At 42.7% G+C, this 17,564-nt stretch overlaps 1 protein-coding gene across 1 annotated transcript in view; it reads right to left on the reverse strand.

The window, feature by feature from the left end:
- Nucleotides 1-17,564, reverse strand: part of RYR2 (ryanodine receptor 2) — a 6,224,161-nt gene that overhangs the window by 2,658,206 nt on the left and 3,548,391 nt on the right. The window contains exon 45 of the mRNA XM_044059048.1: nt 16,818-16,953. Coding sequence (XP_043914983.1) covers nt 16,818-16,953 — 136 coding nt within the window. The remainder of the gene's footprint in view (nt 1-16,817; nt 16,954-17,564) is intronic.

The following is a 17,564-nucleotide window of genomic DNA, read 5'->3' on the forward strand; positions in this document are numbered from 1 at the left end:
GATGAAAAGCAAGTAACACAAAATAACATTAAACTGAACCTATATCAAAAAAGAGGGTTAACACAGGAGTAACACAAGCTGTAGTAGTGGTTGAGTCCTTTTTTGTATCTTTATATGGGTATTTTCCCTTTCCTTATATCCCATTAGTGGGAGCTCACCAGCATTCTTCCCATTCCATATACTTCATTAGTGGGTGCTCACCAGTATCACTATAAGTAGTGGGACACGTTTGGTTCAGGAAGCAGGTTTTCCCTGCACCACAAGTGAACTCCATTGCTACTAGGGTTTTCACACCTGTGCAACAGAGTGTTTTCTTATTTTCTTTTAAACTGTGCTGATATGATGCTTGACTCTGTAAGCTGTACAACTTATAAACAGGGGAGAGGATCACTGGGACCACCTTATACATAGATTCTATAGCATTTGTAAATTGAGCATAATCTTTAGGGGTTATTTCCATTTGTATTACATGCATGAAGCACAATGTATACACAATGAGGTACAACTGTACGGTGTCTTACTCAACGAGAAATTTTATAAAGAGAGAATGATGTTGGCATGCACTTCTGTGGCGTATCAGCCCTGCTCCATGGCATTCATTTTTTATGAACAGTACCTAACAAAAGCATATTCGTTACGAAAAACATTAGTTAAGATTTATAGGGTAGAGTTTGGAAATGGTGGTGTTGAGGTTACGCAACAAAGAGACAATGGCATATTTTATCATATTTCATCACAAAGAGGGTGGAAACATATGCATTCCCACTGAAGCTGTGGGAACATTCAAGATAATGGATTTCAAGAACATAATAAGCAAACCTAAGATAATTTTTGTGGTGGTTAGTAAAAGGAAATTAACAACTAAATGGTTTAAAATCCACCAAATTAATACAGAAGGAAGAAGCATGGGTGGTAAATGGCCCTCATTTGCATCAAACATAGATTTCTAGGTTGCGCAAATAATAATTATACTTTTGCAGGATATCTATTTTATTCTTCATTTTACTGATTGATTGACTGATTACTAGTTTAGGCCTATAGCTTATTTTCAGGAGATGAATAGGGAAATTTGTCCAGGGAAAGTTTATGCTATGGATAATGAAGAGATAGTAAAGTGAATAACTGAATTAATAAGTTACAGCTGTAAAACAAACAAAAAAAAATCTAGAAATGAAAATTATGTACTTACCATAATGATTAATGCTGTCTTCTTCCTTTCATCTCAACCTGTGGATATCAGACCCAACTCAGATCTGACACTGGCCTTTTCAGAATCTTCAGTCCAAGAGCTCTGCCTCTTCTATCCATGATACCCTACAATGCCAACCTCTCCTCAGATTGAGTTTGTCCCATGACAACTCCCTGGAATATAGCAATCATAATAAGGCTAATAGATCCTTCTACACAGACTTTGAGGCAAGTCTGCAAGGCCAATTGGGAGTACTCACAAAATGGTGACAATCTGGAGGGCAGGGAGGGATGGATGGTTGAGAAGGATGGAAGAAGACAGTACTAGTCTTTCATTATGGCCAATGCATAACTTTCATAGTGGAGGTTATCTTTCCAGTCCAGTCTCAACCTGTGGGACAGAATCCCCAGCCAGTAAATCCCCCAGAGGGTGCCTTAGGAAAGAACATTCAGCATGATGGTGGAAACAAAAGCACCACTAGACCTAGAATGAGCATCCAGTTTGTAATAGGACACAAAGGTATCAGCGCTAGACCAAGTAACAGCAGCACAAATATCAATGGAAGCCTGTGAGAAAAAGACAGTCAAAGAGGCTACTGCTCTTGTGGAATGACCTCTAGGTTTCATAAGTAAAGAAACCCCTTTCAAAGAGTATTCAAAAGAAATACAATCTGACAACCACCTGGATAGGGTCACTTTGGAAGCAGGCTTACCAAGTCTTGGCTTTGAAAAGGATACAAAAAGTTGGTCAGATTTTCTGAAACTTCTGGTTCTGCCTAAATAGAATCTGAATTGTGCATGTAGATACAACCAATGAAGCAAATATTCATCCTTGTTACTAAAATTTGGACTAAACACTGGCAAGTGAATAGGCTGATTCAAATTAAGACTCCAAAGTGACCCTGGGCAAAAAAAAAAAAAAAGACTGGTCCATAAGGTAACGCTATCCTTATGAAAATCAATTAATGTGGAGCAGAGGACAGTGCGTGACATTCAGACACTCACTTTGCTGACATCACAGCCACCAAAATGAAATTTTTTTAGTGACAGCAATTAAAGGTACTAGGGCTGAAGGCTCAAAGGGAGGTCAAGTATGAACTCGCAGAAGCAGAGGAAGGTAGTAAGGAGGCACTAGGTCACTAACAGGCAGGGTAATAAAAAGGTGTCCTTAAGGTCTTCAAGAGCCATGGAGGTACTATCCATGCCAATATGAAAGTGACAAATGGTGGCCATCTGTACCTCTATGGTAGAAGAGTTAAGAGCAGACTAAAAAAGACCAGCCATAAAGTCAAAAATAGCACCTAATGGAGGTGAAAAAGGATCTAAGCCCTTGGAAGAAGGCCCAAATACAAAAATGCTTCCATTTACTAGAATACATTTTTGTGGGTTATTTTTGTGTTTTGGGGGTTGTGTTTGGTTTGAATGCCTATATAGTGGTTCCTTTTGTCTGTCCTAATTTGTTTTTTGGCTTTGTTCCTTAGTTCCTGATACTCCTGTCTAAAACTCAAACTAATAGACAAACTCCTTTCTGCTCTCTCCAATCTTAATCTCAGCCACTCCACACTAGCTTGGTTTCTATATTATCTACCAATAGCCAACAAGCAGTAAAATGGCAAAACTCCTTATCTCCCCTCCTCCCTGTCACCCTAGGGATCCCAAGGATCCATTCTTGGACCACTTCTTTTCAACATATTCACCAACCAACTCCACAAAGCTACTCAGCACATGACCCTATCCCAGTATGCCAATGATTTCACTCTAATCTGCTCCGGCCCATCACTCCCTCAACTCCAGGAATTGACACAAGAGACCTTTACTGCTGTTGAAACCTGGTTAGCCAACTCTCAACTAATACTTAAGCCCAATAATACACAGCTAATGATATTTTATCCTACTAGAGCGTTGGAAACCATACCAACATTCACAATATTCTCTGCTAATAACACCCCTATCACACCTGTCCAACACACCAAACTTCTAGGGGTGATCCTAGATCACATCAAGAAATGTGATATGCACATTGCACAGACAATATAGAAAGTCCATAAAAAACTCAGAACCCTAAATAGATGCAAAAAGTACCTGACCAATGACAGTAAAGCCACCATTGCAAGAACCCACCTACTATCCACATTCCTCTATGCCTCCCCCCATACTCATCAACCAAAACAAAGCAGGCTGTAAGAAACTAAACACCTCCTACAATAAAATAGCTAGGTTTGCTACTGACTCACCCTTCTGGACACATCACTGCATAACAATTAAGGAAGTATCCTGACTAGAATTACCCAACCTGCTCACATATATCCAGCTTAAACTAGCCGACCAAATTCTATATTATCCTGATTGAGTTCCTGCTCTTCAAGGTCTCTATTCAAATGCCTATTAAGATCTACCAATAAAATACTGGCTGACATAGGCAAAAGCAACAATAGCTCTGGGGACTCCTTGTTTTCCATTACTGTTGCAAAGGCATGGAATACCATCCCCGTACATATTAGGACACTGAAAACAAAAATAATTTCAAAAAACTCCTCCGGTCCCATTTACATAGTTTTTGGTTATGTAACTGTTCTAATCCTGGGTAGCTTCACTTAATTAGATCATAAAATATTTTAACCTTCTATGAAAGCTTGCAACAACTCCTTTCTATACTCTCACTCAATCAATGTGTGTTTACTGTACTAGCCACTGATAAATGTAACCAAATGACTGAACAACATGTCATTTCAACTGTATTGTTTACTGTAATATACTGTATTTCTTATAGTTTATTTACTTTTTGCTCTTTTCTTGGCCTTGAAGCTGTACCTTATTAACTTTTTGACTCTGTGTTGTACTTTATTAACATGTCTATTGTTATTTACTGTATTTGCTGTACTAACTTTTGTGGGGCATTTGTCCCCGGGCCTCCACTGAAAATGGGATCCATACCCAGTCGGACTTTCCCATTAAACAGATGTAAAATAAATAAATAAATAATGTCTGTTGTAGAAGATTTTTGGAGGATAACAGGATTGTAACAACTCTCTCAGAGAGCTTGGGGCTCCTGGCCATCATTGGAATTGCAAAAGCCATATGATTAGCTTGAGGGAATGAAGGGTCAAGATGGGTAACTCAGCAGGATGAGGAATCAGACCCTGAACTGGGTCTAATATCAAGGGTGGGTGAAACAGGTGTGGCCAAAGGAAAGCGGACAAACTTGACAGGGCCAGAAGGAAAGGGAACCAAACTTGACAGGGCCAGAACAGGGTAATGAGGAATGCAATCACAATGCAAGGGACTCTCTTCTGAAGAAACTTGATTATCAAAGGCATCGGGGATAAATTTACAGAAGACTGGGGGACAAACATGCAGGAGAGCATCCCTGGGTGACTGTCCCTCTGGAAGGATCAGGGTATAAAAGCTGTTGCATTTTGTGTTGGGTGGGGAAGCAAATAGGTTGCAGCAGGGAGTGCCCTGTGGCTGATAATCTGTGGTGCTATGTCCAGGTTCAGGGACCACTCATGATGTAGAAGGATGTTCCTGTTCAGGTTATCTGCTAGGATACTGGATTTCCCTGGGATGTGCACTGTAATCAGAAACTACTGAGAGGGCATCTCCCACTGCCAGACCCCCATGGCCTTTCAACACACGGGATAAGATTGAATTCCTCCTTGGTAATTCAGATACCATACTACAAACATGTTGCCCATCGTGAAGGCAATCATAGCCTTGGGGAGGAAGTCCCAAAAGGCTTGCAATGCTAGGAGGACCACCCTCATCTCCAATATATTGATGTGAAGATTTACTTCGTACCACAACCAGGTCTCTTGGACAGTCTTCCCGATGAAATGCTGCCCACCCCAGAAGGGAAGTGTCTGTAATCAGTGTGGCCTGGGGAAGGGGTAGAACAAAAGGTCAACCTGCTATGACCAACTTGGATTCCAACCACTACCAACTGTGGTGACAACAAACATTTGTTAGAGCTACAGGAAAATTCATAGGATGTGTTAGAACCACTAAAATTGTACAGCCCACTTTAACACTCTTATGTGGAACCTCACAGACAAATAGAGGTGGCCATGTGCCCATGCAGATGAAGCACTGAAGTGGCAAGCTTGTGAATGTGCAGGATATAATAAGCTTGTAGACAAAGAGAATTCATAGGTTCATAGGTTCATAGGTAGGTACTAGGCTATTGGCCCAAGGGCCTATATAAGCCTAGCCAAATGGTACCCTGGCTTTTGCCACCCAAGAAAATTATGTTCCTGTGCCCCTGTCAAGCAGAGCCACAGACATGATCCCTGGGGTGAATTTCCTATCTCCCATCCAATCATCAAGATTTTTCTTGAAGAGTGCTAATGAGTTTGTTTGATATAGATAGGTAGTTTGATAAAGAGTATAGGAAGTCTCCGGGACAGGAATCTATCCCTCCAGCATGTTCTGTTTATTGTGGTGACAAGGTTTAGGTCCCTAGAGTGTGTAGCTCGGAGGGATTGGGATTTCTTTATGTGGAGCATGTCCAACAGCTCTGGGTTGGAGATAGCTTTGTATGTTAGGCAGAGATGGCCTCTGAGTAGGCAATATGCAACAGAGTAAAGCTGGAGTTTTTTGAGACGGTCTGCATAGAGCATCTGTTTGAGGCCAGTAATCCTCTTTGTGTGGCATTTCTGTGGCCTTTCCAGTTGTTGTAGATGTCTTGTGAGGTGCATACCAAAAGGGGCGTTGTACTCTATAATGGGTTTAATGAGTGATGAGTAGAGGGGAACAATGACCTCTTTTTCCTGGATGAGAAAGCTTTTGTGATGAGGTGTGCCACATAGAAGGATTTTCCGATTACTGTGGTGATGTGATTATCAAAGGAGAGACTACTGTCCACCTGTGTCCCAAGGTCTCATCACATTTTTGGTGTTAAGTAGACTACCGCCTATGTGGTAGTTCATAGGTACAGAGCTTTTACCAAAAGGGATGACAATGCACTTTTTGGCATTGAGCTTGAGGCCATGGCTTTGACACCAGGCATCTGTCTCAGTGAGGCCCTTTTGTAGGATGTCTACATTGTTAGGAGTTTTGATTATGGCTCCTAGTTTTCAGTTATTTGTGAACTTTGTTAGTCAAAGACCTTCTGTGTTAGCCTGTACTTCAGAGAAGTAGAAATCCAAACAGGAGAGGATCTAGGACTGAACCCTGTGGTACTCCACTTGTCATTGGTCTGAAGTTGGATTTAGAGTCTGCTACTTTCACAGTGTGGGTTCTGTCAGTGAGCCAGTTGGCAACCCATCTAGTGACAAAGGGATTTATACCTAGTTTAGTGAGTTTGTCTATAACTCCAGAGTGGGGGATGATGTTGAAAGCCTTGGCGAGATCTAAATAGGCTGTGTGAACCACCTTACCATCATCTATGGCTTTGGTGACCTCTTCAAAGAAGTCTATCAGGTTTAGGAGACATGATCTGCCTTTTAGAAACTCAAACTGGGTAGGGTTCAGAGTTTGGAGATTACCAATGTCATTGTTTATAAGTTCCATGATGATATGCTCCATAGCCTTGCAGACCAGGCTCATCAGGCTAATGGGGGGGGTAGTTCCCGGGGTCCATGGTGGCTCCCCCTTTGTGGAGTGGGATAACCGTTGCTGTGCACCATTCAGTGGGCACAAAGCCTGAGGTGAGACTATGATTGAACATGGTACTTAGGTGGGGTGCCAGTTCGTTCTGTAGTTCATGTAGAACGCAGCCTGGGATGTTGTCAGGTCCCATGAATGCTGTGTTCTTGGCTTTGGAGAGTGTGTTTTTTACCTGTGCAGCCATGATTACAGGTACTTTGCATTCTTCCGGTATAGAGATGGGCTCTTTAGGGGATGAGAGAAGGGTAAAGTTAGCACTGAATCTATCTGCCAGGATGTTGGAAATATCAGTTGATTCCGTATATTTAGTGCCATTGTGCTGTAACTCAGAGCAGATCTGAGTGTTGCCATTGAGATTCTTGACATAGCTATAGAATGCTTTGTGTTTGTCTTTAGAATCAGTGGTGATTTTGTTTCCATAACTAGCTTTGGAGGATTTTATGAGGGATCTCAGCTTCTTACTGAAGCTGACCATGGAGCTCCTCCAATCATGGGATTTTACTCTTTTTTGCAACAGTTTCTTTCTTCCATTGTAGAGTTTGTTTATAGCAGGGCACCAACAGAAAGGCTTCCCTTTTTGGAGGATAGCATCTTGCTTCTGTTAGGGATTGTACGATCCATGCACTCGTGTAAGTGCTTATAAAGTGCCATTGTATAGGATTCAGTAGTTGTATCTCTATTGTCCATCAGCATGGGTGTCATAAAGTTTGCCACTTCTGTCTTAAGAAGCATGAAGTTGCCTTTGGAGAAATTTTTTACGGTGGTTTCCCTAATGGGAGGTGGGGGTGGGATGTGGATGTCTAGGGTGATTTGCCTGTGGTCAGATCTGACCAACAAGGAATTGACCTCTGGTGTGGAACACCGGTTGCCCATGTTGGTAATGACCAGGTCAAGGATATTGCTGCTCCTGGTGGGGGTGTGGATAAGTTGATCCAAGGCATTGGAATTTATGAATTCCAGGAAATGTTGAGCACAAGAGTTAGTATATGAGTAGTTTTCCCAGTTAATGGTGGGGTAGTTGAAATCGCCAATTATTAGGGTGTTAGGTTGTACCCGAATATTTTTCAGTGTATCAAGAAATGAGGAGTAGGAATCCTCGGGCATGGTGGGGGGATCTGTAGCAAGCTACAATTTGCATTGCCGTCTTGCCCAGAGTTAGTTGCACTTGGATAATCTCAGATGCATTATGTTGAGCAACTATCCTGGAGGTGTGGATATCCTTAATGAATATGGACACGCCTCCGCCTTTAGTACTTCGGTCCAGGTTAGGTGGCCGAAAGGTGTGGTATGAATTATAGACTGGTAATTTTGTCTTGTTAATGGTAATTGTACTGCCTGAGTGAATGTATCCAAATGGCAACCGATAAATTTTAGCACTTGAATCGGGTCTAGGCTGGACTTTTCATAATTCACAGTTACACCCAAAGCAGTCAGGAGCCAACTGTCCAGGTATGGAAAGACCTGGAAACCCTGCAGCCTGAGACAGGCTGCCATTACTGCAATGCATTTGGTAAGACCAAAGGGCACAGACTGAAACCAGTAATGATTGGCCTCCTGCTAACAGTGCAGAAATCTCCTGAAATGCCTCAGTATCATTATGTGATGGCAGGCATCCTTGAGGTCTATCAAGCACATCCTTTCACCCTTCCTCTGGAGAAGTAGAATAGAGTGCGCTGTGACCATTCAAAATTAAGGCTGTTTGAGAAATCATTTCAGCTTGCGGAGATCCAGAATGGGTCTGAGGTCCATGTTTTTCTTCAGTACTAAAAAAGAATCTAGATCCTTCTTGGTCTGGCGGGACTTCTTAGATGACTCAGTTGATAAGCAGTTTCTGAATTTCTACTGCTCCATCTCTTCACTGGGAAGTATGTCTGGAAGGGAATTTTGGGAGTCTTTGGGAGTGAACAAAAAGGGAATTGTATAATCTCTTGACAAAACTCTCAGCATCCATGCATCTGATGCAATGGCTTCCCAGGCTTTTGGGTACAGAGTCAGACAACCCCTGACTGCCTCTAGAGATGATTTCCACCTTTCTGGTTTCTAGAGAAGGACTTCCAAGGTATAGCGAAGCAAATTTTTAACAGCACTCAGTGTTCTTCCATTGTGCTCACTCCTAGTCAGTGTCTCTTTGACCTATGGGTCAAATAAGGAAGAAGTGTTGAAAGAAGCATCAACAAAGGATGCTTTGAAACAGGCAGTAAAACTACACAGGCACATCCATGCATGACGGCTCATTACAATGTTGTTACCTGATGCTTGGGACATTCCATTGACCATACTGGATATGGACTACATAGTCAACAACTGAGCCTACAAGTCTTATGCGCCTCCTGAGGCCATTGAATCTCAAAGACCTTTGACACTTCAGCGACAAGGTCTCACTAAAACCGAGCCAAATGGGTAAGATAATTCAGAGCACACATGGCAAAGGTGGCTGAAGCATACGTGCACCTTCCTATGTGGTCCAAGTCCTAAGACACATTCTTGGATGGATAGACCAAAGAACTCACTTTAGAGATGTCATATTGGTGGCAGACACCATCATGATGGCATCCACAGCTGGACCCTTGCACCAGTAGGTTCTGTCCTTAGGAGGGGATGGATGCTTACTCCAGTGGGGTTTGTCCATAGGAGGGGCTAACATTTTGATGAGTTTCTTAGGGATTAGATCCATCACATTGAGTTCTTTCCAAGCCCTCTGAGACACCAGGTCTACAAGGGAGTCTGGAGGGAAGACCCACTCAGGATGTGGATGGGCCCATGCCAAAGGCCTCCAGAAATACATACTCCTCTGCGAAAGGGACTTCAATGGTCCACCCCCATGCTGTTTCCACAACTCAAGCAAATCACAAAAATGAGGCATTGTCAGGGGGGAATTTATCAAGGTCAGTGTCCTCAGTGAGAGATTCTTTTGGGCAATCCAAGTGTTGCACTTGCTCTTATCACAGACTTCCAAGGTGGAGAAGAGGAAGGAGACATAGAATGGATGGGAGGCTCTGAATGCAGGGAAACCTGGGCACCCAAAGACACAGGCTGTCCCAGAGGCAAAATATGCATATCCTCAGGCACAGAAGGATAGAGAGGTAGGGATGAATTTGATGTAAATCCTAAAGCTTAGATATATGAATGGAAGAGGATCCTGTCCATAATGTCAAAGGCTGAAACCAAAACTGGACAGCCAGACCCCACAATCATCAGATACAAGTGAGGCACCAGTAGTGCTGATTCATCTGGCTCCAGCATCGAGATTGGGAATCAGACTGTCGAGAGACAAAGGTTGACCCAACCCAGGAATACTGGCCCCAAAGACTTGGCTCATAGTTGCACCTGGCTGCAACAGAGCTGGAGTTAAGAATGCCAAGGACAGAGTCCGAGCCTGAAGCAGCCAAGCAGTCAGTGCCAGCTGGGGGCAGGGCAGAAATGTCAGACCTGTAAATCCATGAGCAGAGGTAACTGGGGAAGGAATAACAGCAATAGGAGCTGAGACTTCAGGCTTCAAAGCTGAGGGGGCTAGGATGATACCTAGTTGCATCTGGGCTTGCAAGAAGGATCACATCACTTGTTCCAAATCCAAAGTCTTGAGGCTCTTGACCAACCTGGCAGACCTAGATGAAGAGGCCACCAGTGGTGGCTTGGATGGAGATCAGGACCAAATCTGCAGCAGCAGACCTGAAAGGGTCTGAGCCAGATGCACCAAAGGGTGGTGCACCTTCCATTCCATCTGTCTCTCAGTAGATGAAGAAGACTGCTTGCAATCCTCTCACTCTTTCCTGCAGGACTTGGACTCCTTGTCCCTCACTCTATCCTTTTCCTGTTTTTCATCTTCTTGTTCATAGGTTCATAGGTTCATAGGTTCATACTAGGCTATCTGCCCTAGGGCATTTATAAGCCTAGCCAGAATGTGTTTGGCTTTCACCACCCATTTTAAATTTATTTTGCCATGCCCTTTTTCGAGGTTAGTATACTGTGCCTCTGTCTAACAGTGACACAGAAGTGATACCCGGGGTAAACCTACGATCTCCCATCCACTCATCAAGATTCCTCTTGAAGAGAGTCAGTGAGGGACTCTGCCTAACCTGGACTGGGATTTTATTCCAGAGTGAAGGGAGCCTCTGGGTTATGAATCTGTCCCTCCAGCATGTCCTATTTATTTCAGTGCTGAGGTTCAAGTCTCTCGAGTGCGTGGCTCGATGGGATTTGGATTTTCTGAGGTGCAGCATGTCCATTAATTCGGGTTGGACATGGCTTTATACGTCAGGCACAGATCGCCTCTGAACAGGCGGTATGCCACTGAGTAGAGCTGGAGTTTCTTTAACCGTGCAGCATATGGCATCTGTTTGAGCCCTTTGATCCTCTTGGTGAGGTACTTTTGGGGTCTTTCCAGTTGCTGCAGGTGTCTGGTAAGGTACATCCCAAAGGGGCATTGTACTCAATTATGGGCCTGATGAGGGATGAGTAAAGAGGCACAATGACCTCCCCTGATCTAGATGTGAATCCCTTCATGATTAGGTGGGCTATATAAAATGTTTTTCTAACCACTTTGGCCACGTGGTTGTCAAATGAGAGATTGCTATCAACTTGGGTCCCCAGGTCCCTAATTACTTCTTCTGTACTTAATGGATTACCACCTATGTGGTAATTTGTGGGCACTTTGTTTTTGCCAAAGGGGATGACTATACACTTTAGCTTGAGGCCATGGCTCTGGCACCAGTTGTCTGTTTCTATGAGGCCCTTTTGGAGGATGCTTGTGTCGACTGAAGAGTCGATTATGGTGCCCAGTTTGCAGTCATCTGCGAACTTGGTCAGCCACAGTCCTTCCGTGTTGGCCTGTACCTCCGAGAAATATATACCGAACAAGAGAGGTCCCAGGACTGAGACTTGTGGGACACCACTTGTAACTGGTTTGGAGTCTGACATGGCTCCAGCAATTCTAACCATGTGGGTTCTGTCCTTGAGCCAGTTTGCAATCCATCTAGTGACATAGGGGTTTATATTTAAGCTGGTGAGCTTATCTATAATGCCCGAGTGGGGTATTGTATCGAAGGCTTTTGCGAGGTCCAGGTAGGCTGTGTGGACCACCTTCCCCTCGTCAATGGCCTTGGTGACTGTTTCAAAGAAATCAACCAGGTTTAAGAGGCAGGATCTGCCCTTAACAAAGCCGAACTGGGTAGGATCCAGTGCTTGTAGGTCCCCAATATCTTTATTTATGAGGTCCATGATGATCCTTTCTATAGCTTTGCAGACCAAGCTAGTCAGGCTTATGGGGCGATAGTTTCCAGGATCCATTGAGGCACCACCTTTATGTTGAGGGACCACTGTTGCTGTACGCCACTCTTTGGGCACATATCCTGTAGTAAGGCTGAGATTGAACAGTAGTTTTATGTTTGGGTTTAGCTCTTCTTGGAGTTCATGTAGGACGCAGCCCGGGACACCATCTGGTCCCATTGATGCTGTGTTTTTTGCTTTGGAGAGGGCGGCTCTTACCTGAGCATCTGAGATGTCAGGGGGGCAGCACTCTGCTGGGATAGATATTTGCCCTTTTGGTGGGGAGGGGGGAGAAGTTTGCGCTGAACCTGTCAGCTAGGATGTTGGCAATGTCTGTGGGTTCGGTGTATTTTTTGTCATTTTGGACTAATTCTGAGCATATCTGGGAATTACCACCCAGGTTCCTAACATAACTAAAGAAAGCCTTGTGATTATCCTTAGTGTCCTGTGCAATTTTTCTCTCGAAGCTAGCCTTAGACAATTTTATGTGTGCCCGTAGTTTTTTGCTAATACTGATCAGTGATGCCTTCCCTTTTTGGGATTTTGCTCTATCATTTAGTAGCTTCCTCCTTCTATTGTATAGTTTGTTTATGGCTGGGGTCCACCAGACAGGACATCTGCCTTTGGAGGATTGGGTCTTGGTTTTATTTGGCATCACATGATCCATGCATTCCTGAAGGTGTTCATAGAATGCGTTTATAAAGGATTCTGCGGTCTGGGCCGTATTTTCCACAGGCCCGGGGCTTTGAAGGATTCCACCTCAGTTTTGAGGAGTGTGAAATTTGCTTTAGAGAAGTTTTTCACTGTGGTTTTCTGGGCAGGGGGTGGGGTCGGGATGTGAATATCCAGTGAGATTAGTTTATGGTCTGATCTTACCAGTGAGGGATACACTTCTGGTCTGGAGCATAGAGTCCCCATGTTGGTGATGATCAGGTCCAGTATGTTTTCCCCTCTTGTGGGAGTGGTAACAAGTTGCTCCATAGCATTTGAGTTTATAAATTCTAGGAACCTTTGGGCTAGGGTGTTGGAGCTAGAGTAATGCTCCCAGTCTATGTTTGGGTAGTTGAAGTCGCCCAATATAATGGTGTTTGGGGAGACCTTCATATTTTCCAGTGTTCTCAGGAAGGCCGAGTGGGGTTCCTGGGTTTGGGAGGGTGGTCTGTAGCAGGCTATAAACTGGAAGGCAGTTTTACCCACTGTTAGTTGCACATGGATAGTCTCTGATGCTTCGTGCTTTGCCACCAACCTGGAGGTGTGGGTATCTTTGATGAATATCGATACTCCCCCTCCTTTTGTGGTTCGGTCCAAGTTTTGGGGCCGAAAAGCATGGTATGAGGTATAACCTGGTAGTGCTGGGGTGCTCCTGGGAGCCCTGAACCAGGTTTCTGTTACTGCACAGATATCAATGTTCTCCAATCTAAGGAGAGTTTCGAGTGCGTGCATCTTGAGGTTTAGACTTCTGGCGTTGAGTAGCATTACTCTTAGTTTCTTATCCCTTGTGATACCTATGGAGGTGGGTTTGTCTTTTGAGCCTCGCCTAAAAAAGGCACTATGGGGGTAGCAAGAGCCTTTGCCAATATCTGAAAGCCCAGGGGTGACAGGTGCAAGCCGTCCCTAGCGAAGCATCGTGGCTTGTTGAGCATATCATCCCAAGCTGACAGGCATTGGATCCCCTTTGAATGACACCAGTACTTAAGCCAATTGTTGAAATTGATCATCTTGTCTTCATATTGTGGCATCATTCTTGGTGAGGGTAAGATGCTACTCAAGGTCAGGGTCATACCGGCCTGGGCTACATGCTCAGAGAGCTCCTTTATGTCTTTTTTCATGTAGTCCAGGGAGATACGTCTCAGGTCATTCACACCAGCATGGACAATGACTGAGTCATATTTGTACTTGCCTTGGAGTGACCTGAGTGCTTGTGTTATGTGGCGGATCCTATCGCCCGACAGGCTGCTCACCGTGACCCTCTCCTTGTTCAGCCTGGTGAGCGGGACGTCAGTGTGCCTGACGATAGAGTCACCTATTACAAGTGTATCAGGTGTGTTGTTTAGTCTTAAGGGCTGTGACTGTTTGGCACACTGGCTTTGTGAGATATGTGTTGCACGTGTTTTGTTTATGGGTAGCGGCTGCTTGGGTGTCTGCTTTGGAGGTCTCTGCTGCTTCGGCAGATCTTTATAATAGAGCCTCCGAGTATGTTTTTGTGTGATTATGTGTTTGGTTTGCTGTCATGGTAGGTCTATGTGAGACTGGAATTGTAGTGAGTGTGGTTTCCTTCTCCTCCTGACTGGTTATGCCAGTACTGAGTTGAGAGAGCTTAGCCTCCAGTTTGGCTATATGGTTGCATCTCTCACATGTGTTGGAATTTGTTGGGAGGAGGAGAGGGTTGTCTGTGTACATGAGGCAGTTGTAACATTGCCTCAAGATTCCCAGATTCACCAGCTGGACCGGAGAGGAGATTGACAACTGACCTTTGGACATGCTAGAATAAATATTGGGAATTCCTTAATAATTGAAAACCAGGGCCAGTGGGGAGTGAGGGTGTAGTGCTTTTAATTTTTAGTGCTGACTTATATAATTGCTTTAGTGAGCAAGTGCCAGGTAACTTAAGTGCAATGCGTTACAGGTAACTTAAATGCAAAAATGACAAACAGTAACTTTCTTTCAAGTGAAACAAGGAAATAAGTACAGTAAGCAATGCAGATATCACTAGTGATCCACAGAAGCGCTGAGAAGCCGCGAATTAGGTGGAATTAGTGTTCCAGGGAAATAACAAGCAAACAAACAACAAGCATATAAACAAAGCTAGATTCAGCAGGCCTGGATCTAGTCTATGCTACAGCAAACAAGGTGTACCAATTTCAGTAAGATACAGTTCAAATATTCAGGCACTATAAACCTTTAACCAGAAATTCCCAGCTCAGAAGGGCAGAGTCCAGCCTCTTCTCCCACAAGAGTGCAGACCACAAACCTTCTTAATGTAAAATAACTGGCCTGAAGCCCAAGTGCTTAAACCAGAACTAATACACTTTAAGAATAACAGACACTGGGCTCTCAATCAGCAGTTCCCAACTTAGAAGGATGAAAGCTACCTGTCCTGCCACCACAGTGCATGCCACAAACCTTCCTAATGTAAAACAACTGTTCTGATTGGTTTGGTGTGGGAGATGAGGAAGAAGCAGTAGATAGATGAAACAAATTTCACAACAAGTTTTTCCCATCTTTGCTGAGGGCACGAGCACCAAAGGTGGGACAGACTTGGCATTCAATATCTAAGTGGACAGCACCCAGACAATAAATGCGTAAATCGTGAGTATCCTGCAGAGTCAGTTTATGCCCAAAGGAAATACACTTTTTGAACCCCAAATGACTTTCCATGATCTGGGAAATAAACTCTACTTCAATAAAGCTACAGATTACCCACTTACCAGCTAGGAAAAACACACATGCACACACTAGGAAAAAAATGATTTAATAATATATTCCACATGTCTAAACACTTAATATAATTATTGAAACAAACTTTTTAAAACTACCAACAAAAAATAAAACAGTAAGCTAAAGTTAAAGGTGGGAATGCCAGAGTAGAAAAGCACTATAAAATAGCGAAAACTACACCAGGAACATTTATCCTAAAATGCTATAACTAATTTAAAGATATTTCTAAATGGTTGGATGAGAAAGACAAAATATTTCAAAATGATATCTAAAAAAGGATACAAGATGACAAATCTCTCTTGACCATGACCCTAACCTGATTGCAGAAAACAAGATCTGAGAAAAGGTTGTCAGCATAGGGTATTATCAGTACAGGAAGCAGAGCTCTTGGACTGAAGATTCTGAATAGGTTGCTGTCAAACTGAACAATCCACAGGTTGAGACTAGAAAGAAAAGACAACACTGGGTCCTGTATTTCAAGTTTATTATTATTATTAGTATTATTAGTATTATTAGTATTATTATTATTATTGTTATTATTGTTATTATTATTATTATTATTGTTATTATTGTTATTATTATTATTATTATTATTGTTATTATTATTATTATTATTATTATTATTATTATTATTGTTGTTATTATTGTTATTATTGTTATTATTATTATCATTATTATTATTATTACCATTATTATCGTTTCCTTATTTATTTTTATGTTGTAAAAATTAAAGTGATTGCTTAATTGAAAATGTTTAATAATGTTTAATAAATCTGTCTCTGCACTTTTATGACAAGTACCACGTAGCATTGTCGCCTCACAGCAAGAGGTTCTCCCAATCAATTCTCGGCTGGAGCACTTTCTGTGTTGAGTCTGCATGTCCTCCCCGCGGTCGAGTGGTGCTCGAAAGACATGCGTAAATGGGCGTGCCTTCATTGAAGTTTGGGCGTCAAGCTGGCACCTCGGCACCATAAAAATCTACTGCCAATCATTAGCGGACCGGAGTTCCGCTGTGGCGACCCTTAACCGAGAAAAGCTGAAAGAAAAACAACAACCATAGAATCTTTTATATCCATCTGAGCTACCACTAACTCATTTCATTTTAATGTCTCAACCAGAGGATGGCACCTCAGAAATCCACTGATGTGAGTACAGGCAAATTAATCCAAGCAACTAGTGTGGGAATAGAACTTACAGCCTTCTGATCTTCAAACATCAGTAGTAAGTGCATTACATACTAAACTACTTTTCACAGTAAATCTTAAACGTTATGCACTTTTTCCAAAGGCAATGCACTGTTTTTATTTAAACATGCAACCCACCATTACAGAACACAGCAAACCGAAGAAAGTCCAAGTATCTTTCTCCCTCCACTGGATTCCATCCTATGTCTGGATATCCCTTTGACACCAGAAGAGGACAGCTTTGTAATCCACATCCAGCCAAGTACCGTACAACCTAAAATTAAAAAGAAAGTCAAAGAATAAATCTTGGATAGATGGAGACTTCTCAAAACATACCAGCAATGAAGAATTATGTTTAATGCTGATTTTTTTCTACAGTCCCTTCTGGTTTTTAATTTACTTATCAAGCAATGTAATGGTTAGCCACGGATGTTCAGAATCCCAGTCAAGCCCAAAAGAGAGTGTAACAGTTTATAGGATATTTATTTCTTTCAGTTCTCTGCCAACCTAAATCTACCACAAACCTATTCACCAACACTGGAAGTAGGCATAGCACCACTGAACCTTAAGAAAAAACTATATTTATTGATTTAGTTTCTTAAATGACTTTGAATAGCGTATTTATTCTGTTTTATCCAGTTTATTACTGAATTCCATGTCAGTCTGCATAACCTCCAGAAGATACCTCTCAACAGCTCACATTTTTTTTCCTTTCATTTTAGTATCTTGTGGTATGATGAAAGTCTAATTTGGATAATGACTGAAATAGGTGGACCTCCTCTCATTTGGAGGTGGGGGGGTCATCCTTTAGGTAAGCATGGTGTAGTCTCATTAATGAAGAAGCACAAAACTAAGTGTACCATGAAAAGCAGGGAAGCATGAACA

The sequence above is a fragment of the Protopterus annectens genome, chromosome 1.part2 (assembly GCF_019279795.1).
Source record: "Protopterus annectens isolate FY-2018-M chromosome 1.part2, PAN1.0, whole genome shotgun sequence".
Classification (NCBI taxonomy): Eukaryota; Metazoa; Chordata; order Ceratodontiformes; family Protopteridae; genus Protopterus; species Protopterus annectens.